General features: G+C 43.5%; 1 protein-coding gene across 1 annotated transcript in view; it reads left to right on the forward strand.

The window, feature by feature from the left end:
* The window catches only part of PREX1 (phosphatidylinositol-3,4,5-trisphosphate dependent Rac exchange factor 1), a 277,523-nt gene that overhangs the window by 225,165 nt on the left and 28,094 nt on the right, over positions 1-24,264 (forward strand). The window contains exons 17-21 of the mRNA XM_019539798.1: positions 10,314-10,406; positions 18,145-18,293; positions 20,216-20,301; positions 21,879-22,012; positions 22,836-23,007. Of these exons, the coding sequence (XP_019395343.1) occupies positions 10,314-10,406; positions 18,145-18,293; positions 20,216-20,301; positions 21,879-22,012; positions 22,836-23,007 (634 nt within the window). The remainder of the gene's footprint in view (positions 1-10,313; positions 10,407-18,144; positions 18,294-20,215; positions 20,302-21,878; positions 22,013-22,835; positions 23,008-24,264) is intronic.

Here is a 24,264-nt window from a genome sequence, read left to right on the forward strand (position 1 = left end):
TGCACAGGCAGGGCGGGGCACGGGGTGGAGCCACAACTTATCTGGAGGGGGGATGGGGGGAGTGCCTTCTGCTGTGCGCGCCCCCAGGGGAGGCACAGGGGGGCATGTGCCCACCAGACCTATGCTTGGGGCAAGGGTGGGCTGCCTGCTGCTGGCTTGGGGCTGGGAGCTGTGCCAGCCTCTTCCTGGTGTGGGGGCTGGGCCCAGGCTGCTCTCTTGGCAGGCGAGGGCAGGGCAGGAGGTGGCAATGCTGGGAAACGGGAGCTACGGGGGGACTACAGCCACCTCATAATTTGCTGTATCCTCCCTTCCAGTGCCATCATCGTTGCCTGCTTTGCCCACCCTAAGCACAGCCCTAGCACAGGCCCCACCCTGACTGGGCAGTGCCTGCCCCTACCTCTGCTCCACTCCCTTCCTCAATGGAGGAGCCTCAATCTGCCCCCCACATTGCCCCTTCCCTCCCCCATGTTCCTTCCACCCCAGACTTAATGGTCGAATGCTTCTCTCTAAGCTGCCAGGCTGCATTCCTGGCTGCATGCATGCTGCAGCTGCGCACATGCTCATGGCATTTATTGGCAACATTATCAGCCACATCAGTGAAAAAAAGCTAACTGGCGAGAATGTTGATTTTCCTTTTATTAGTGCTGCTATGATATAGATTGATATATCAATGCACCGCTAGTATTCTTCATGCTACCCTTAAACCAGTGCTTGTACCCCATGAATAAGGTGACCATACATCTTGGTTTGGCCTGGACAGTCCCAGATTCCATAGACTGGTCCCAGCCGGTTGGTCAGATGTCCCAAGCTGGAGTCCAGCAGAAAGGTGGAGCAGCACGGTGCACCAGGCTGGCGGGTAGTCAGACACTGCTGCTGCTGTGTGGGAATAAGTCAGGCGGACTGGAGCAGGCACCACCCTGGGCCCAGCATGTGTGGATGGGGTGCTGCCTACTCCAGTCTACCCACCTTGCTCGCACACAGCATCAGTGATGCCTGACCACCCACCTGCCTGGCACACCATGCCACTCTACCTTCCTGCTAGACTCTGGCTTGGGACTTTTAACCAACTGGCTGGGATGGGCCTATGAAAACTGGGGCTGCCCCAGCCAAACCAGGATGTATGGTCACCCTACCTATGAAGCCCATTTAGTTAAAACATCCCCCCACACACTCCATGAGGACTAGTTTTTCTGTTCCAACATGGACACTGTTTGTCCAGGAGACACCATTCACTACTGGTGGCCAAAGGCCCATACTCCTCTTCCTTCAAGTTTTGGTAGAATTCAGGAGTTAGAAGAAATGCCAGATTAACAACAATAAAAAAAGATCCAGAGGTCCATTAGAGCAGGGAAGATTTTCCCTTGGTGGTTCACAGAAACTATTCCCTCCTGCTGCTATCTGACCTCCAGGGAGCACTGTATAATGATATTTTAGCTCTTGTTCTCCCTGTATGCAGTGTCAAGGATCTGTGTGTCAGGCTATTGTATTCATTCTCATAGAACGTTCTTCATACAAGGAAGCTGTTAAAGGTATCATTTGGTTAATCTCCAAATACTTGTACTCTGGGCTTGTTTCTTGCATTTTGCAAAGCAATCAGAGATCAATTCCATATACATCCACAGGAAGCAATCTTGATTCAAGTTCCTTTCATTTTCTTCCCTCTGAAGAGAGGCGAGTTTTATGGGAAAACAGATGAAGCAGCACATTTCTTCCACTTTTCTTTCCTCCAGTGCAATGGACTGCTGTTTAAAAGGGCAAGTGCCTTACAAAAGCAATATATTAACCCTCAAAATAAGAGAGCCCGTTAAAACTCAGCAGTGGGCAGATCTGATTGATCCTGGTTTCTGTTACTGCATTATCATTAGTTTACATCTATGTGAATACCGTTTCAGCCTGTAGACTGCGAATCATTTGCTTTGTCTATTTGCTTTCGTTAACTTGACTGATCTAAGTCACTCCATAACTGGAACTGAAAGGTTTAAAAACAGGAGAAATATTTATCATTGCTAAAAATGATTGCTACTCTTTTAGTTCCCAAATGCCTCAGTCAAGACCAGTTGTGTAAACTTACGGGTGCGAGCAGGGCAGTGACCTAGGGGCTGATTCGAGCAGGGCACCAGAATGGTGGCCCTGTAGGGAGCCTGTGCCACTGCCTTCACTGCCACCACACTTGCAGGAGCCCTTGTTTGAGGAGGTAGGTACTCTTCCTAATATCCCATGCACTGCACAGGGCACCAAATTGCGAATAACTTCGCTGATCAAGATCAAAGTCTCGTTGTACTAGGTGAGACACTAACAAACACAGAGAAGAATACACTGGAAGGATACACTCCCTTCTCAGAGTGCTGATAGTTTGAAACTAGTAACAAAATAATAAACACTGAATAAAAAGCAACACACTTACTGGCCCAGATTGGCAGTGAAGTGAAGCTCAGTTTTAGCGTGAGTAATTAGTCACTTGACAGGTTCACAAATAAATCAGCAGCTGCCCTGTATATTTGAGAAGAAAAGGATGCCACAAAGAACAGCAGAAGAAACATATCACAGTTATTTATGAAAATATTTGTGCCTTGCTTTTTTGAATTATTAGACAAGTTCTGCATAGCAGATAAATAGTAGCTGGAATCCGTATGCTTCTCTGTCTGCAGAACATCCCCATCTTGGTGCCTTTTTAACTGGGCTTTTCTGCATCAATTCATTCTTTCTATGGTGCTCTCTGTGGGCTACAGTGAAGGTTGCGTTGGCTTTTAACTGCACTGTGCTTCAGCCATGTAATCTAAATTGTTTAACGGGAAGAAACTCAGCATACTCATCTAGTCCTCTATCTCAGATGACCTTTCCCTGTAAGGAAGAAAACAACTGAAGCCTCCTGACAAATGAAAATTGCAGTTGCTGAAGGAAAGTGATTCCAAGTTGGAAAAAAAAGACATGTTTCAGACAAAGTTTTATATTAATTTATTTGTGCAATTGTTTTTGATTTGAGGATGTTAATCTTGGCATGCTGGAAAAATATACAGGATTCTTTTCATAGTTCAAGAGAATTAAGCCTCCAGACTGCCTGCAGATACTAGGCTTGTATCAGTATCACAGCATTCCTTATTAACTTAGGACCTAGACCAGGAGTCAGGAACCGCCAGCACGCGTGCCAGAGCATGATACGAGAGGCTGTTTTGCTCAGCACACCACAGCTGGCCCAGGCTGCTCGCAGCCCTACAGTGAGCAGCCTGGGTTTTGTGTCCAGTGGTAGCTGCATGCATGCATGCCTTGGAGCCCACGGTGGGGAAGGGGCTTGGGGTGGCACAGAGCCAGCCCCTTCCCAGCCCCTTCCTAAGGCATGCATGCAACTGCTGCCAGCAACAGCTCTGGATCCCAGTGCAGCTGTTTGCAAGCACGTGACTGTCTGCTGCGAGCAGCTTGGGCTCCATGGTGGGCGACCGGGGCCTGCCCGGTGCCTGGGCTGCTCGCAAGACACGGCCACACGTCTGCAAGCAGTTGCACCAGGGCCCAGAGCCCTGGCCTGCCTCGTTGCTGGCAGCAGCTGCACATGCACCTCAGGGAGCATGGCAGGGAAGGAACCAGGGCTGTGGTGCCCCAGCAAGGATCAGGCTCCTTACAGCTACCCCACCATCCACCCCTGGCATGCCAACATCTTTCAAATCCAGGTTGTGGCGGGGTTTTGGCACTCGGCCCAAAAATGTTGATGACCCCTGATCTAGACCTCTGCTCTTCAGGTCTAGCATTAGCACAAGAGAAGACCCAGAGCTGATAACTTCTTATGAGTCTTTCAGGGATATAAATATATATATTTTTGTTTCTCAGAAATTTAATTCTGTATGCAACTTACAAGTTATTTACCCTGCTCCCTGCCCCGCCCCCAGTGTCCTGCCTGTGTCTGGGAGACACCAGAATTTTCCCACCATCCTTTGTCTGAACCTTGTGGAAGATGTCCCGCATCATTACTGAGATACAGCCTCCAGACTCCTTTGGTACCTTTTTCAAAATGACACGATCCCATTTTCAAAAGGCCCTATGTCATGGAGGAGACTAAAAAATATTGTAAGTCTATGCCAAAAATATCACCTGCTAGCATTTTAGTGCCAGTTTCAAAGAAAGGCAGGAGCTAGTAGTTTGAGCAGGGAAGACCTGGGCTCTAATCCTGTTACTGGTAATGAGCTCTAAGCATAGACTGAGTTAGTTGCTTAGGGCACCTATACATGTGCAGGGAGGTGGCTGCTCTGATGTGGTGTAATTACTTGATTAATCAAGCCTGCCGGAATCGCGGTAATTACCGTGCTCCAGCAGACTCAAGCATCACGTGTATCATTCATTCAATGACCTTTAGTTAAAGTGCCCCCACCACCATTTTTCAGCATGGGGATGTTGATATACGTGATGCTCTGGGTGCTTTAATTACAGTGGCTCTCAGAGCCGCTGTAATTAAAGCGCTGCCCTCCCCCCTCCCACCACCCGCACGCTCCTGGAGCACATCTGTAAACACCCTTCGCTACTGTGTCTCAATTTTCACAACTTCAGAATGAGAACACCATAACTGACCTGACTCACGGAGGACTGCTATCTTAGAGCCATGTTCAAAAATCATTTTACTATGGACTAATTCTACTTAGTACTTGATAGTAATTGTACTTTTTCTGCTTAGGTAGCACCTTACTATCCAAGATTTTAAGCTGAAAGCTACTAGATGGCATTATTAGTTCATGTCTATCTTTGCAATTTTGAGAGAGAATCTAAAAAACCATGGCATTCCCATGAGATGGGCTGATAAAGCTATGACACAGTGAGCTATGTGAGCTGCATGACCTGGCTACATGACACGTTTACTGCAGTTGACTAATTAGCTGTGCCGCAAACGTCCCAGCATCTACATGCATGCCCTTATTAGGCTGAAGTAAACTAATTTACTCCACAGCAACATAGTATTTGTAAATACAGTACTTGTAAATACAAGTACTATCTTGCTGCAGAGTAAAAAACTGCAGTGGCACACTTGTAGACACTGGAGGGGCTGGTTGCGCCACGAGGGTGCTTCAGTGCAGAGGCTGCCAACCGGCTAGCCCCTCACTGATGCTCCCTTGTACCCCAGTCAGCCCCTCCGCAGCACTTTGGACTGGGGGGAGTAGCCCAGGCTGACCCCTGGAGCCCTCTGCCAGCCAGGGATGCTCCAACCCGGCTTCACGTTCTGCACATGAATAAACTGTGGAGCTTATTGCTCCAGAGTTTATTCATGCATGGTAATACCACGTGTAGACACGCCCAGTAATATATGTTTTTCTTATTCTGCTCATATATAAATAGTAATTTGCATAATTAAAATAAAGTCCCACTAAAGTCACGCACTGATAAAATCTCTTCACTCTTTACCCATTTCAGGACAATTATTCTTGTGTTTTGCGTTAATATAAAATTACCTCATTCTCTACAGCTTCTGCAAGAGAACCTCTCTCTTGCCTTTCATTACACTGGCCTACCAACGTCTATTCAAGCTGGGGAATTCAAAATCATTGATTTACAAACCACCTCGGGAAGAGAGTTGCTAATTACAGACTACCCCACAGAGCTCTCCGAGCTCCAAAAGAGCCGGGCTGGCAAATGGATAATTAAAGGCATCTGTCATCCCGGGGAAGTAGAGACAGTGATACGGGTATAACTTCGGTCACTGAAAACCCTAAGAAACACTGAAGTAAAAAGTAGCATCTCTTATGCCTTTAATTTACCCTGTTCAGTCCAGTCTGGAGATCACAGACCAGAAGGAACTTGGCTTCTTTTTTCTCATTGCCAGGGAGGATGGTACCGTTACAGTTTACAGCAGGAGTGCTGGCTGAGTCTTGGCATTTCTGGTTAATGGGAAATTTTGACATTTCAAAATCTGGTTCACTGATCAGAGCCATGGATCCTTTAAGGCTCTGCAGTTTCCCAGATGAAGTAGCCCAAAACCAGACAAATGCCCAATAACCCCAGGGGTGGAGAGAGTCGGGGGTCCTTCACAATTTCACTGAACCCAATCTATTTTTGTAAAACACTTGGTCAAATTGACATTTTCTGCCCAAATTGTGCTTTGTCAGAAAATTCCTGATCGGCTCTGCGTAGTAGCTCAAAGATAAGTGCTTCCTTCAGCAAGACTTAGAGCAGAGCTGGGTTTACACTGGAGGAGTTCTCCCACTAATGTGTATTTGCAGCCTTTAGTTAATTCACTTCAGCCATATCCGTATCCTTCGCTGAGCTGCATATCCACGGATGTCTATGCAGCAAGTCTTGCTCGCTGGAGATTCATTGGAACTGAATTATAAGCTGTGGTCAGTGTTAAAAAAAGGAAAGAAAAAGTGACTCAGAATTAATAACTGAAGATTGACTTAAAAATACAGTTATTGGGCCAAATTTAGAAAACTGGAAGAAAGCCTTAGTAATAGGGATTTGCCCAGAGGGAACAGAGTAGAAGTAAAAACATAGCAGAAGTGAGAGGAGCTCCTCCACATGCTTCCACATTTTCTAATTGTATAACCAGCTTATAGCAACTGGGAAGTATGTATGTGAGGGGAGTAGCAGATGCAGCTAGTTTAGCCCATGTGGATTTGTGTATGGCATCTGGCAGACATAGAGGTCAGTCAGAGATAAATGAAGCCGCAAGCCATTCAGTATAACTGTTTATTCAGGTAGGCTATACTGCAACCTGATGTCCTGGGAGTGAGGATGGGTTAACACGGGTACAGCCTGAAGGAAGGCTCTCTGGCTGACGAGCAGGCTTTTTCACCATGCAATGAACCCAACATGATGCCACTCTCTCCCTTGTCAACATATTTTCATATTGGCTTGTGACCAAATTGATTCGCTTGACTTGTGTCTCAGGTTCTGTCAGCAAAGGCAAACACTGCCCGTCAGGCTTTGTCTCGAAAATTCTCCTTAGCATAAACTTGCAGTTTCTGCTTCGTCTGATCCCAAAGAGCCATCGTCCTTTCTGCCAGGAGCCATCTGTTAAAGAGATTAAAGGTCTAAAAAACTCTTGTGTAGAGATGAATTGCTTATTTGACCCATACCAGCTTTTTAGGCATTGACACAAGGTAGATTATTTCATTATATTTTTATTTTTCATGTATTGTATTTTATGCTTTTACTACTGTATCAACAGATACCATTTGTTTAACTATTCCAAATGGGTTCACCAGTATCAGAGTCAAAATAGCATTAAATGGTAACCATGGCTTCTCTCATAGCCCCGGTTCAGGAAAGAGTTTGTATGAGCAGATGGTTTTTATACTGTGCTCTGAAGATATTGTCGACTACAGTGATTATATTAAGCGGTGGTTCTTCATTTTTTGTAACATGAGCCATCTTGTAATAACCATTCTCCATGCAGTCACAATCATATGACATCCCTGCTTAAATAGAAAAACAGTATAAGGGAAGTATTCCAATATTTTTAGTTGGCTTTTTAATGGAATTGAGTGGCTAGGAGTAAAGAGGAGGAGTCAGCAGCAGACAACTGATCTGATCAGCATGGAAAACCAGTGCATTGTTCTGCAGATCCCAGTTTCAAACTCACGCATTAAAATGATCAGAAAGAAGGAAGCAAACAACAGATCATGTAACCGCTCTGAGTGGTAATAAGATTTTACAGAGAAGTTAGTAGTGTGTGGTAAAATAAGCGGTGGACTTTATATCCCTCTTCTTGCAAACAAAGCAAATGTAACAGGCACAAGTATACTAGGTTATTCTCAGGATATTTTTCTCTCTCTGTCCTGGCTAAACTCCCCTATAATCTGTTCTCCCTGTCTAAATTTCCTCTCCCATTTCAATCAGATACACTTCTTTACTTTCTGTACTGTATTGCTGCATGCTGTTGCTGTTTGGTATTAGACAACTGTTGCTTTATGCCCCAGAGTGACTGCATGTCAGTGATGATAGAAGTATATATGGAAGGTCTCTTTAAATATTTTGGGATCCTTAGGGTTAAAAAGTGTTATCTTGTAGAAGAATTGTAAAGTATTGTTCTTTCATCATGTGGACAGCAAACACATTACAGCTTTCTTTGTGTTGCCTGGCAGCAATAAAAGTAATCCCTGAATAAAGGTTTTGGAACTTTAGGCGTAAACAGTGGCATGTACAATAGAAACAACTATGACACCACCACCACTATGAAACAGCAGTGGCATATACAATGGTTTCATCACGATATCATAAAGTTCTTAATATGGATGCATTTCCCCCTCTCTGCTTTTAAGGAATTCTTTTTGTCCTATTTAGGAACTGAGAAGGGCAGGCAGGTCATGAAAAATGACATCGCATGAAAGATCTCCTTGCACAACAGTGGTATTTTCACAGAACTAGGCATGTTTTTGTGCATGTAGCACTCAATTTCTTGGGTGTTGCAAATCAAACCCTCTGTGTATGACACTGTGTGAAGTTTGCTCTTAACATCCATGGGCATTAGAAAGAGAAGCTTGTTCTTAAGGTATGGGTCATAAGTGCACGTTTGGAAGAATACATTTTTTTGCCTTGAAGAACAGTCACTGCTCATCACGTGTGTGCGATTACAACTTTTGCCGCGTTATCAGAGAATAGTAGGATATGTTTTCAGTAAGAGCTAGCATTGTTTCCAGTAGACCTGTTTCAAGGTATGCATTCCTCCCAATAACCTGTCTCAGCCTAGTGGGTTTTTTCTTCCTCTAACAGGTTTATATTACCAGTCTTCAGTCACACGACTCCCATTAACGTAACTGGGAATTATAAGGCTGTATCTCCAAGTATTTTTCTCCAACGCCAAGCGAGAATGACAACATGGCTGGGAGAGCAGTCCTAGCAGTTTTCAGCTGAGTCCCAGACTTGAGGCAAAAAAGTATCCAGTGTGTTTGGCTGAAATACATGTTACTTACTCAGTCCTAGCACAAAATCTTATTAGCACTGTCCTTATTTTCCAAGGCACTCTCTATACTGAACATGCTTAAGTAGCAGTTCTGAAAAATGTTTTGTTGGGAAGAATCAGGCATAGCAAATTTTCCACTGAGCCTTCCTGTTGGTATCTCCCACTTTACTGGAACAGCTTCTGGAGAGGGATTTTTTCATTGCAGGTGTTCTAGAGCAATGCATCATTTTGTACCCATAGATTTTGGCACCTGCAGGGAAGGATGATTTTATTTCCTCAGTCTTCTGTTGTGATGAACCACCACAGCAGCAGGAAATTGCTTGTAAGTTAATGGCATTGACTCCAATAGAAAAAAAGTGTTTTTCAGCACTGCAAATGTCAAGAGGATCAAAGGATTAGTCTTCTGCAATTTTTCTCTCCTACTGACACATTAGATTATAGGCAACTTTTTTTTCATCTCAGCTCTTGATTTATCAAATGTCTTTTAAATGTGTAAAGTTAATTGAAAGGCAACCAGTTAGAACTTTATTTTAATTAACCATCAGATATGGCAAGTGAATAGTTTTGACCTGGATTGGTAAAATTTCCAAAAATATTTGCAAGGTTTATTTAAATCATCACAGGTCAGGCAAAATGTGCCAGATTCACAGCATAATAGGTGCAGAATAGACAGCAGGAGTTCAAGTTTTCCTTGCTGTGCTGAAAGCTTTTCTTCTGACTTGTGGAAGGGAGGAATTCAACAAGTCAGAAATAATTTTCTTTTAAAATTTATTCTGGACTTAACCTCTGTGATTAAAAGAATAAGAGGATTGCCTTTTATGGGATGTGGGTTTATTTGATGTGGCGAATTATTTGCAATAGGATTGCAATTGCAAACTCATCTGACTCAGACAACGAGAGCAGTTATGATTCCACCTTTTGATCACTACGTATTACATGGGACCTATTCAAAACTATTTACATTATCTAAAGCTCAAGAAATGATTTGACTGTGGTGTATAAAATATCTTTACAGAGGAAAAAAGTGCTAAGTACTAATCAACTCTGATCTAGGAAAGAAAAGCTTAACAAGAACCAATGGTTGGACAAACCCAAATAGAAATAAGGCAAACAGTGTTAATTGTTAATGTGATTATTCATTGGAACAAACTGCCAAGTGAAAGAATAGATTCTTCATCTCTTAAAGTTCCTATATTGAAATAGCTTTCTGGAAACTATGCTTTAGTCAACACAAGTTACTGGGCTCAGTATAAGAGAAACTGGATGAATTGTTATGACATTTATACAGATGAGACTGATAGTCTCTTCTAGCCTTAAATTCTATGAGAACAGTGACTTAGATGTGAAAAGCCTCTTATCTCAACTCTGACTCTTTTAGTTCCTTCCAAAATACTGCTCCATGCTGATAAAGCAATACCCAGTGCTCTTTGTCTTTCAGATTTTACCAGAAGAGGATGACTATGGGTTTGACATAGAAGAGAAGAACAAAGCAATTGTCGTGAAGTCGGTGCGGCGAGGATCTCTTGCTGAGGTGAGCCCATCTAGCATTTATAAACATTTCCCTTTTGGTAGCAGGAAGCAGAAATTTCTTTGAAAAGGCACAAAAACATCCTTCATTGGCCTGTTTCATTTTACAGCTAAACGATGGCAAGTGTTGGTTCTCCTAGGGCCAGAACTCCAAACATCAGATAAGATAACAAACAACTGCTCTTAATCAGCTGATATTGTGCTGATAACCAGGAAGTATTGTACTGGAGATGCTCCATTAATATAACCAGTTGACCAGTTCTTAATGCCCTTTCATTTCATCTGGGGCCAGAAAAAATACTTGGACAAGAGTTACTGAGGCTGGTACTGGAGGGGACAAAGGACAATGAGGACAAAGGACAAAGTGGTAGCATGTAACTACTTGAAGAAGGAGGGCCACCAGGATTGAAGAGGGGTGAATTGAAGTCAGCAACCATGTTCAGATACTCTGCAGTGGAACTGCTGAGGAAGAAGCAGAGGAGAGGACATCTGCAGGCAGGAGGCAGAAGATGCAGGAGCTTAGAGAGCAGGAAAGTGCAAGACCCCAAGAACAGGAGCGCCAGGACCACTGTACCAAGATGGAAGAGAAATGTGGTGGTGGTTAGTGACTGCCTTCTGTGGGAGATAGAGGCACCAATTTGTCATCCAGCTTTGGGGGCCTGGGAGGTGTGCTGCCTGCATGAAGCCCAAATTCAAGACATCACAGAGTCTGCCAAAGCTCATCCATCCTTCAGACCCTTCCTGCTTGTCCACATAGGCACTAGCGCTACCGTCAAGAATGACACTGACCAAATCAGAGGAGATCATGAGGTTCTTGGCAGGAAGATTAAGGAGCTTGGAGCACAAGTGGTGTTTTCATTGATCTTCCATGAAAAGGAGGGGTCCAGGCAGAGGTCGTCATATCCTGGAAGTAAATGTGTGGCTGAGACAGTGGTGTTAATGTGAAGGCTTTGGCTTCCTTGACAATGGGCAGACGTTCTTGGGAGGAGGGCTGCTATCAAGAGATGGGATCCATCAGATGAGAATGGAGAAGTGCATCTTTAGGCATCATCTGGCCAACCTAGTAAGGAGGGCTTTTAACTAGGTTTTTTATGGGGGGGAGGTGCTGATCAAAACCTTCCAGCAACAGAGCATGCAGTCCAGAGGGGAAAGGACTCAGAGAAGCAACTCAGTTCTGGGAAAGGGCCAGAGACCTACACAACTGCAACAAGCGGCACAAAAAGGAAGCAAGGAGGTCAAAATGCAAAATACATCTGATGCATAGATACAAATGTGAGAAGTATGGGAAACAGATCACATGAGTTGGAAGCTGCAGCCTATGAAAAGAACTATGATCTAAGTGGCATCACTGAGATCTGGTACAGCTCTTATGACTTGGGATGTGAATGTCGAGGGTTTCACTGTTTCAGAAGAACAGTTGTTGTCTTGAATGTCAAAAACACATACCTACATTTCAGGAGGAGGAAGACAGCAAAGCAGAATGCATTTGGCTGAAGATGAAAAATGAAAGACATGGCATTGATATAATGGTGGAGAGTTATTATAGGCCACCTAATCAGGAAGAGGAGGTAGATGATGCACTTTTCAAGCAGGTGACAAATCTATCCAAAAGCAGTGGGAGGATACTGATGGGAGGCTTCAATTTTCTGGGCATCTGCTGGAGGAACAATGCAGCCAAACATAAAACGGCAAACCAGTTCCTAACTTGTGTGGAGGACAACTTTCTCTTCCAGAAAGTGGAGGATACAAGTTGAGGATCATCTGTCTTGGATCTTGTCATGGCCAAGAGGGAAGAAGTGGTGCAGAATGTGAAGGTGATGGGTAACGTGGAGGAAGTGATCATGAGATGCTAGAATTCCAGATCCTGAGACAGGGAAAGCATGACGGCAAAATTAGGACACTAGATTTCAAAAAGGTGGATTTCATCCAACTCAAGGAGCCAATAGGCCTGGTGTCATGAGAGGATAGATTGAAGGATCAAGGTGCCCAGGAGTGCTGGGAGCTCTTAAGGGTCACAGTATTGGAAGCCCAACAAGAAACTGTCACAACATGACAGAAGCACAAGCAGACTGGCGAGAGACCAATGTGGCTGGACATGGAGCTTCTAAAATGTCTCAAATGCAAAAGGAAAGCAGAGGGGCAATGGAGGAATGGGAAGATCACCAGGATGCATACCAGGAAATAGCAGGAACCTGCAGGGACAAAACCAGGAAGGGAAAGATAAAGAACGAGCTGCACCTGGCAAAGGAGGTTAAAGACAAGAAGTTCTATAAATATGTTGGCCAGAAACAAAGGACCAAGGAAGCTGTGGGTCCTCTGTTAACAGGCTAGGGGGGACTCCTAACCAAAGATACAAAGAAAGCAGAGCTACTCAACAGCTACTTTGCCTCAGTCTTCAGAAAAAACATTAAGCTGCCGGATACCCAATAAGAATTATCGGCATAAGATAAAGGGGTGAGCTGAGAGAAAAGATAACAAAAGACACAGGGAACTTTTATTGGGTCTGAATTAATTCAAGTCAGCAGGGTTGGATAAGCAGATCCCAGGGTCATGAAGGAATTGGCAGAAGAGATCTCAGAACCCTTGGCAATGATCTCCATGAAGTCAGGGCAGGTAGCAGAGGACTGGAGAAGGGCCAGTGTAGTGTCCCTCTTTAAAAAGGCAAGAAGGAGGACCTGGGAAGCTACTGACAGGTTAGCCTCACCTCAATACTTGGGAAGTTATTGGAGCATATCCTAAGGAAGGCCATTTGCAAGTGTCTGAAGGAGGAAAGGCTGATCACAAGCGGCCAGCATGGATGTATGAAAAACAAATGGTGTCAAACAACCCTGATCTTCTTTGACAAAGTGACTACTTGAGTGGACGAGGGAATGCTGGAGATACAGCATATCTGGACTTCAGCGAGGCTTTTGACAAAGTCCCACATGACCTTCTCATAAACAAATTGGAAAAATGTGGGCTGGATAAAACTACTGCAAGGTGGATAACTGGCTCATTAGCCATAAGCAAAGGGTAATTATTAGTGGTTCCATGTCAGAATGGCAGGTTTCAAGTGGAGTCCCACAGGAGTCTGTCCTGGCCCTGGTGCTGTTCAATGTGTTTATTAATTTGGATGCTGCCATAAAAAGCTTCTTGAGCAAGTTTGTGGACAACACGAAACTGGGAAAGATTGTGAACATATTGGTGGATTTGAGCATAACTCAGAAGGCTCTCAGCAGATTGGAAAGTTGGGCTAGAGCTAACAGGATGAAGTTCAATGCAGACAAATGCAAGGTGCTACACCTTAGGAGGTATAATCAAAAACACAAATACAAAGTGTGAGATACTTGGCTGGATCATAGCTCTCCCGAAAACGACTTGGGAATCTTGGTAGACCACAGACTCAATGGGAGTCTGCAGTGTGATGCAGCCGCACAAAAGGCCAATGCGGTTTGGGGCTGCATCAATAGAAGCACTAGCTACAAGATACAGGAGGTGATAGTGCCTCTCTAATTGGCACTGGTTAGGCCTCATCTGGACCCCCTCTAACTTATCCATGTCCTTTTTACAATGCAGAGCCCAGAACCGCACACACTACTCCAGATGAGGCCTAACCAGTGCCAAGATGATCAAGGGCTGGGAAAGCAAGTCATATTAGGAGGTGCTGAAGCAGCTGGCATGTTCAGCTTGCAGCAAAGGTGCTTAAATAAGGGACATGACAGCAGTTTTCAAAGGCTTGAAGGGCTGCTGGAAAGAAGACAGAAAGTACCTTTTATTTCTTGCTGCAAAGAGGAGGAAACAAACCAATGGCTTGAAGCTACAGCAAAGTAAATTTATAGCGGATGCCTGGAAATACTCCTTCACTGTGAAAATAATGAGGCATTGGAATAGACTGCCTAGGGAAGTTGTGGACTCTCCATCACTGGAGGTGTTCAAGAGGAGGTTGGGTAGCCACTGGTTGGGCATGATCTATGCCTGTTTTCTACCGTGGGCATTTCCCATGCTTCTGGGCTTTGCTGGTTGTTATAATGTGATAAAACGATAGGCAGTGCCTCTAACTCCTATTGAAATCAGCGTGATGGGAACTTCAATACCTTTGAGAAACTGGATCTAAGTGACTTGCCCAGGGTCACACAGGAAGCTTGTGGCAGAAAAGTCAATTCCCAGACTAGCATTCTGGCCATTGGCTTGTCTTTCCTGTCTATCCTGCAGGTTGCTTGGCTATTCATTGCTTTTGCTCCTTGTGGTTCCACAGAGACTAAGCAGATGCAAACAGAGGGAATAAGCAGATTGATTTGGACACAATGAGAACCATGAATAGGAATTTTAAGTTACAAGTTTAATAGTATAATTAGACGACCTTTGTATTCTCCTTGTGGTAGTCAGACGCCAAGCCTGTGCTCCAGCTCTTGCTCAAAATCAACATCAATTGGCCAGAGACTTCATAAATGTAAACCTCTGCAGTAAACCATTGCCTGACAGATAATCCCTTCGTTCTCCCCTTGGCCAGCTGCCTACAGAACATCCTGCACTGAAAATCTGTTTGTGTTTTGAGACAACAGAAGCATATTTTTCTAAAGAATCTTTTTCTGGACCTTCCAAGACAAACTAGCTGTGACCAGCTGCCCGTCGTTTCAACTTGACCTTAAAATATTACTGCAGAAAGGAACCAAATCCATATTTTTTCTGAAATGGAGATCTGTCAGGTCAGCTCACCAAGATTTGAAGCTCAGAACTAAAGCCTTGCATTACATTTCTGGGCTCTTTAATTACTTTTGGTATTACAAAGCTAGGCAAGCATGTGGTCTTGTGCCAGCTCAGCAGCTGTAGGCCATTTTGAAATCCTCTGCCTGCTTTCACACTTCCCAAGGAAAAAACAGGGCAGGGAACTTTGTTTTATAGTGCCCAAACATAGTGCACTGAATTTCAGATGGGCTGTCAGTCTTCAGATTAGGATTTCAGAGACTCTGAGGATTGGATGACTCCAGTAACTTTAGTGGAATTACTTTACAGTACAGCTGAAAAGTATTTGAAAATCCATTATATTTTCTCTAGTGCACCAGTGGTAAATATACCACAGTTTGGGTACTCTTGACCTTTGGTGTATGTTCATCTTTACAGATTTTTGCCCTTGAATTCATAGCAGTGAGATTCTTCTCATAAACTCTTCCTCTTCTGACCAAGAATAAGTATCAAGTGTCAGTTTGGAATATTTCCATTTGCAGGGATTTTCCTTCCCCACACACCCATCACCAAAAGGCCATGATCATGAGAGCGGTTGCATGGAATTTCATATCAGGGATTGGCTGATGTAGCCTGCATAAGAGTCATACGACTAGCCCAGCATACATCTGGAGACCACATCTAAATCCTGTCCCAGAAATGCTGTCATCTTTATAGAAACCAAGTAAAACAAAGCCATATCACCTGGGTGCTTTATTGAACCCTTTCATATTTAGGATATTTATAGCTGTGCTGATTTCCACATTTTGATCTTGGAAATGGCTTGGGAATGTTGCACACAAATGCATCAGAAGAGAACTTTAGTGAAAAAGATTGGAGCTGGTTTTGTTCAATATCTTCATCAACAACCTGGAAGATGAAATGGAGTGCACCCTCAGCAAGTTTGCAGATGACACCAAGCTTGGGAGACACACTGGAGGGTAGGGAGGGGATTCAGAGAAGCTTAGACAAATTGGAGGATTGGGCCAAAAGAAATCTCATGAGGTTCAGCAAGGACAAGTGCAAAATCCTGCACGTAGGATGGAACAAACCCATGCACCAGGACAGGCTGGGGGCTGACTGGCTGGGCAGCAGCTCTGCAGAAAAGGACCTGGGTGTTACAGTGGGCAATAAACTGAATATGAGCCAGCGTGCCCTCGTTGCAAAGAAGGCTAATGGCATACTGGGCTGCATTGATAGGAGCATTGCCAGCAGATGGAAGGAAGTGATTCTTCCCCTCTATTTGGTACTGGTGAGGCCACATCTGGAGTACTGTGTCCAGTTTTGGGCCCCCCACTACAGCAAGGATGTGGACAAATTGGAGAGAGTCCAGTGGAGGGCAATGAAAGTGGTTAGGGGCTGGGGCCATAACTTGTGAGGAGAGGCTGAGGGAACTGGGCTTATTTAGTCTGGAGAAGAGAAGACTGGGGGGATTTAGTAGCAGCTTTCACCTACCTGAAGAATGGTTACAAAGAGGATGGAGCTGGACTATTGTCAGTGGTGGCAGATGACAGAACAAGGAACAATGGTCTCAAGTTGCAGTGAAGGAAGTTTGGGTTAGATAGTAGGAAAAACTCACTTTGAGCACGAGGGTAGTAAAGCACTGGGCCAGGTTACCAAGAGAGGTTGAGGAATCTCCTGTCTTTGGAGGTTTTTAAGACCTGGCTAGATAAAGCCTTGGCTGGGATTATATAGTTGGGGATGCTACTGCTGCTTGGAGCAGGGGGTTGGACTAGATGACTCCTGAGGTCCCTTCCAGCCCTAACTTTCTACAATTCTAAGATTACTTTTCTGGGAGGCGTGTTTACTGTTTTATTTGAACAAATAAATGACAAGCATGTGTCTAGTACTTGAACAGACCATGTCCAAGAAACGACCACTTGGCTACAAAGCTACAAATAATTAGAAACAAAAATATTAAAAAGACTATTCTAAATGGAAACAAAAGCACTTGTATGCATTTTCACACTACTCATTTTATGTATTATTCATGATTAATAAAAAAGGACTTTTTTAAAGACCAATTATACACTGTGGCAGACAAGTTAACCTGCAAAAATGCAATGTTTGCAGTTCTTTGCAGCCCAGTGGAGTGTATTTATTCATCAGGAGTTCATTTAGCAGGCTTATTCCCAGAATTTATTGCAGTTGAGAAGGAGAAACCACCAGTTACCAAGGGCTAAAAAGAGATATGCTAATTTTAGGTATGTTAGATATAGGAGGTATAGGATTAGGATGAATCAAGGTTTGCCAGGTACAAAGATAAAAGAGCAGAAGAGAAGGATGTGTTGTTTTTATGCTGTTTTGAACATATATAAAAAATTAACCAAAGGGAGCATTTGATGTTTTTTCTCTTTAGTAGCTGATTTGCCAGAAAAAAACACACTTTTTTAGTGGTCCAACTACTATTGCCTTTGTGCTGTAAAGAACAAAACCCAGATAGTTATATCTCCTAACTTCTGATTTTTAAAAAAAAAAAAAAAAATTCTTGGGACTCTGGACTGTATTTTGAACTCCAATTTCCAAAACTTCAGGGCAAGTTTAGGATGAGCTCAAACATACATAGCCCAAGACAACAGACCGTGTCAAATGGATTTAATTTCTCTTAACATCACTTGCCAAGTCACCTACATAAACCTTGTAAATTGGGCCCCACTTACTGGCTAACTGTGTTTTATGCGTCTAAGTTTAACAGTTTAAAAGCTGTGTTCTCTGCGTCTGTGCCTCAGCTTACTAAGCTGTAGGCTGTAATACTTCCCTACCTCACGGGGGCTAGGGAGGCAAGTCTGGGATCCTCTGTTCAAAAGCGCCACAGAAATGTAAAGTGTTATTCGAATGTGAGTAGCATCACTGATTATTTTGTAGTTGTGGACACACCAAAGTGCTAAGTGTAGCTGACAAGTGATTTGGTGACCCAGGCAATGGAAGAAAAGCTTTGTATACAGTACTGGAGGTCAGTCATTGTAGCAGGTTGCAAACTAGGTTGCGTCTAGCAGTCTGCTTCCTGAACTCACAGACCTGTGTTCCTGTTCCATTTGCAGATGGCTGGCCTGCAGATAGGAAGGAAGATTTACTCCATTAATGAGGACTTGGTATTCCTGCGCCCGTTTCCAGAGGTCGAGACCATCTTAAACCAATCTTTCTGCTCTCGGAGGCCACTTAGGCTACTGGTGGCCACTAAAACTAAAGAGTAAGTGCCTGAGGGACAGGCAGAAGAGATTATCTGGAGACATTAATTTAATTACTGTCTGTAATGATAAAAACTGCATAAACATTTTACACAATGGATGCTGCAATTCAATTAGAGAACAAATGTGGCCACTAAAATGGATTTAGAAAGTCACGAATCATGCCTGTTAATGATCCTTGCATCTCTGAAAAAAAGATGGGAAGTATTCTGTGTAAATTAGGAATTAACTCTGTTTTCCTGTGCACAAATGAAATTGAATTACAAGGAACGTAACTTTGTCAGCAGCAGACGACTACCCAGCACTAGGTCTCTGCTTGCAAGAAAATAATGCAGGGTACTTCTGTTTATTGGACTGGTTTCCATGTCAGTTTTTATTAGTATATTTGGTCCATAATAAATGTGGGTCCCATTAAGATCCCATGTATTGTCCAACTATGAAGCCAAGAATTTGTCATCGACTTAAACCCTCTGCCATAATAAAACTGTAGTCCATAATCTAAACATTCATTTTAAAAGCATGGGCCAGATCCTGATGTTAAGAAGCACAGCTGCCTTTATGTCAGCCTGGAAAAGAATTTATTTGTAGAAATGAGCAACTAGGAATTTTCTGCACCAATTATTTGTAATTTATAGGCCTGATGTATTTAAAAGAAGTATCAGACTTTAATTGACTCAGAATATCCCATCAGTTGCACCAGAGTGCCCCAAAAATATCAAGGCTGGAGTTTGGTCCAGCTAATTCATACAGCTGATAACACTATTGGTCTTTGTTCCCTGTGGTATATACAACCTGCTGTTTCACTCTGAATGCTAAGGAAGCAAGCCAGCAAGATCTGTGGGTCTCTGGAGCCTTGAGAAACCTCAGCAGAAATAATTCCTTTTAAGTTGAGAATTGCAGGAGTTTTGTCCTGTTGGCCTCCTATCCACAAAACACTGTGCTGTTGTTTCACTAAATCTGCTTTTGTAGTCTTTCTCCAGGCAACCCACCATATTCTCAGTTTTTCTGTACTCTGCACTGAGATGTATGCTGCACCTCTCATTAGTTTTTAATTTTCATAAACTGTGACAACATTCCAGATCGAAAACACAGTTTGGAAAACCACCTAGGAAAAGAAGTCAGCTCTGTGTTAATGAGAGCTTAAATATTGTATGCTTCACTGTTTGTTTTTGCCTTACATTTTACATTAGTTGAAAAGGGAAATACAGAAGATGGTGTGTTATGTTATATTCCTGCCACATCCTGTAAGGCGCACACTTCTGCAGTTAACCTAATCACCAAAACAAGATTGTGAACATGACAGCCGGATAGTTCAGCAGTCTGGTTGTTGCAGATGGTGCATTTTATCACTTGGCCACCTATTCATATCCAGCCCAAGGCCAGAGGATGTTTCCAGCAGGTGTTAGTTTGGTGGTATTTCACATGAATGGTGAATCTCAGTCCAGTTCCTAGGAAACAGATGTCCATATCATATAATCCAATACCTCAATTGATACTAATTGAACTCCACGTTGTCACTGTAATATGGAGGCCAGGAAGTGAGTGGGTTTGCCAGGTGATCAGTCTAGAGGCAGCTGAACAGGTTGGAAAGTCTGAAGGAAGCTTGCGCTATGGTTTCCCATGCCATATCAGTCCTGTGGATACGCAGAACACTGTTCTCCAAGATTTAATCCTACAGGAAATCTTCTTAAAATATAATTCCACAGAAATGTGGCTGAGGCAGCAAAATAAATTCCTGGTAGGTCAGAAGCTGCTTTATGTGGTTAACTCATCCCTTCTTGAATCTTTAAAGTCTATTGCAAAGTTGTTTAAAACAATCTGGGATAAAACTCAGAGGAAAGATCTTTCACATTGATCACCATGCACGTGGTTCTAGAGGTCTGAACTGAGATGCTGTTTTCCTTTCTCTTGTGTCTTTCTGCAGGATTATTAAGATCCCAGACTGCCACGAAGCACTTTGCTTCCAGATACGGGGAGCAGTGCCACCATACATCCGTGCTGTCGGCAGAGGTATGCAAAGAGAGTGTGGTATAGCTGTGGCTCAACATACAACCAACTAAGGACAGCGATGGAGCCATATTATATTATCATCCACCCGACGGCCTTAAAAACACCCCACATTACATTTGAATTAGTTTCTGCTTATTATCTATTATCAAAATTGCTGTAGTGCCTACACACCACAGTCACGCACCAGAAGTCAGTTGTACTGAGTATTGTCTAAGGATGGAGTGGAAAAATAGCCACCACCCCACAGAGTTTCTGGTCTAACGTACTGCTTAAGTATTGCTTCAGTCTAAAAGCTAGGCATTGGGTAGCTGCCCCCACCCAGAGGAAGCAAGAAATTACTTTGGTCAGAGCCAGAAGAAATCTGTTAACATTGCAGGCTGTTATCTATAGAAGAGCTGTTGAAGGAACATCATTGTTTGAGTCATTATAGGTTGGCATTTGGGGCCACTCCTGTCTTCTCAGGTTGATGGACCAAGTCATCTTTATAAACTTGACAATAACTTGACAGACTGAGGCAGGCCAGGGAGAGCTGCTTTTTCCTTCAGACCAGGTTGCGCTGCTGACTTTAGTGGAATCATTCCTGAATTACACCAAGATCAGTTAAAGGCAAGCTGGACCCCCTCATTCTTTTGAAAGGGGGAAATAAAGAGGGCAACAGAGACCTGTTTGTTAGTGCTGTACAGGAAATGTGATCTAAGCCACAAACAAAGTTTTGCGCTTGCTTTTATTTTTGGTGTAAGTAAAGAGCAAGACCTTTCAGTTGTACACCACTTCCTTCCTTCAGTACGAGTATGTGCATGTACATTGCATTCAAGAAAAGCACATAAAGCCTCCTCATCCCATGGCTCCCTGAAACAGGGCGTTCTTTTCTTTCTTACCTTCCTACTAGCACAAATAATGATTATTAGTAAGAAATAAAATTCTGCAGCATCTCTGCAATGTCCTTGCTTAGAAGCTTTTCATTTCTTAGACTTTTACCAGAAAAAGTGCCATTTATACTTTGAATAAAATGGTGAATCTTGGATAACTTTGCTTAAAAAGTAACTAATAATGATGTTAAATGTAGACACGTAGAAGTGAGATTCTGTTCTAAAACTCAGTAGCGTGAGTGTGGACTTTAGCCAGACTCTGGACTTGTGCTGGTGGAATTAACACCCCAGTCTGGTATGTAGGCTCTTGCAGATTGCCTGATGGGTAAATATTCAGATTATTTTAATTAACAAGCAACAAGCTGCAAACTGTATTGCTGTACAAATTTACCCTAATCAATGTGAGCACAAGCTCAGAAAGGAAAGACTAATATTCTTGAAAGATAGCTTTCCCCATGAGATTTTCATTTGCTTTCAGCAGCAACTGTATCTAGGTTTGGGCAACCTCTCACATTCCCAGTGCTTTTTGTTACATACAGACTATTTTATAACCCCTTCCTCAAACTTCTCTAAGTCAAGTAGTAGTAAGACCACATGAGTGCTCCCTGTTGTCCCCCCGCTCCTCTTTTCACTCTGTTCTCTGGATCTTCTCCATAGTTCACAATCGCTGTGCTGTCCGAACAACTCTCTTGCCTGATTCTTTTTCAGGTTCAGAGGCTGCAGCAGTAGGACTTCACCCAGGACAGTGTATTTTGAAAGTTAATGGGAATAATGTCATGGATCAAAGTTACATGGATGTTCTGGAGCACTTTACAGCATACAGGAACAGGCAGGAGTCACTGGTAAGAGCATGAATGTGGAAATTTAAAACATTTTTTAAGAGCAGTGGGGTGTGGGGAGGAGGAAGTTAATATGTTCTTATGCTCCTCAAATATCCAAAACTAAACCCTTAAAAAATCTGTTTGATTCACACCAAATCCAGTGCAAGTAAGAAAACTATGTAGGTTGAAAGCAAGAGCAGAATGTAGCCGATAATTGTAAAATACAGTCAGTCCCTTTTAGTAGCAACAGGTTAGTGCCCCAGTGCTCTGTTGCTCCTAAGTGACTACTGACGTTACATGGAATTTCATCTGATTTCATGGTAAAGAAAATGTTCCCAAGGGAAATGTTGCTGGTAAGAGGTTGTTCACTTACCAGGTATTGCTGCAAATGAGCATCAACTGCAGTCTTTCCCCCAGTAGCTGAATAGGCTGTAGCTACAGATTTGAACCCCAGCCTAGATCCAGATTGTATACACTCCCACTGTGAGGATGAGGGAGGGTTATATTTGGATGTCTACTTCTGTCCATTTTGGAGACAGGGATCAACTAGAAGATTCACATCTGGATTCAAAGTCCCACCCTCTTCCCCCAGTTGTTTTTATCTCGGTGTTTAGCTCAAGCCTCTGGCTCTTCAGGATGTGGATGCATCAAGGCTTTAATTGCCAGTAGACTAAATTCAGCCCTCAAATGCCATATATGTGACAATAGCCACTAGGACCTAAAAATATTCCACAGTAGCTTATTGCGTCACCAGAAGGCTAAAAGCAATGCAGAGAGGGAGTGAGCAAAACCCTAATCCTGTGCCTGAGGGTAGTGCTTCTTATCATTCCTGCTCTCTTGACAGGGACTGTACCAGTGGGCTTACAGAACACATGAAGATGCTGAAGAAGACAGAGCTCAGCAATCAGCAGGTAGTGCATATGTGAATGGCAGCCCCTTTGAGTCCACTAAGGGAGACCTCTTACTGGAAGAGAGTGCAGAACTGGATCCCCTTCATAAAGGCAATCAGGAATCAGGTAAAGGAAAGTCTGACTTTTTTTCATGAAGGTAGGAGAGCCAGTACACTTTGATTCCAAAGAAAGACAAAAGACAACGGACCTGTGAAACGTATTTATTGCTATAGGAATCTCTCATTTTAGCAAAACACTCTAACAGACTAAGGCCTCCCAGATACTTGCTCAAGGACCATAAAACTGGGACGTGAAATCAAACAGCTGTGGCCCTTGACAGAAAGGAATGTCTTCCACTGTGGACAGAAGATAAGAGTAGATAATTGTGGGTTGTTTGCTTATTGTGGGTGCCTTAGGGAATCTGTCTAAGTATCAGTGTCGCACAACTAGGTAAGTGCGGAAACACAGTCTACATACATCTGCTTTTTATTGTCTACGGACTGCTGTGCTCTACAGTAAATGACTGGGGAGTTGCACACTGTAAAAGCATGTTCCAAGTGGTGTTGTTCGGCTGGTAACTGTGACGGCAAGCCACAAACCAGCCTAATTACACATCATGTGAGACTTGAATCAACATCCATCACACTCGAAAAGACGTTTCATGGAATGAACCGTCTCCTGTGCCATGTGTAGTGAGTGACATGCTTTTGGGTTGTGGGTACTCAGCAGGGCCTGCAAGGGATACAGACTGGAGCTAGGGACCACAGGATGTGATTTCCTGGCACTCAAGAGTAAGCTGCAGAGCGGAGATGCAAACAACAGGCTAAAAGATGAGGAGAGAGGTTCTTCATCTGAGACATCCTGGCACCATTTGATGTTTTGGTTTTGTGGGCCCCATCTCATTTACTGTGTTTGTTTTGCCTAGAACAAATGCACCATATATTCTTACCAGAACACTTAAGCAAAGCTTAACAAAGCCATGGGCCTGATTTTTGGGGGTGGCACAGTTTAACCCTTCAGGGGAAGATTCAGATACCCTGGTCCATGCAGAATTGCACTTTATTCCATGTTCACATCAGCAGGACTCTTCCTGTGCCTGTGCCAAGTATTCACAGGGCTATGTTCTAAGCATGAATCAGACCCCTCACCATTCATTTCTACCACATACTGTCTGTTTCTTTATGTAAAATGAAAATATATCGGAATATCTCCCTCCCTTCCTCCTTGTGGTCCAGTAAAAGGTAAGAACAGGCCCCCAGGAGATGCTCCTCACCGCTTCTCTGGTGAGACTCATTTTGACCAGAGTGTAAAGCTGCCCTCTGGAAGGATGGTGGAGAAATCCCTACTGGTACAGCTGTACCTGCCAGGAGGAATCTGGGCATG

The sequence above is a fragment of the Crocodylus porosus genome, unplaced genomic scaffold (genome assembly GCF_001723895.1).
Source record: "Crocodylus porosus isolate Cpor-Errol unplaced genomic scaffold, CroPor_comp1, whole genome shotgun sequence".
Lineage (NCBI taxonomy): Eukaryota > Metazoa > Chordata > Crocodylia > Crocodylidae > Crocodylus > Crocodylus porosus.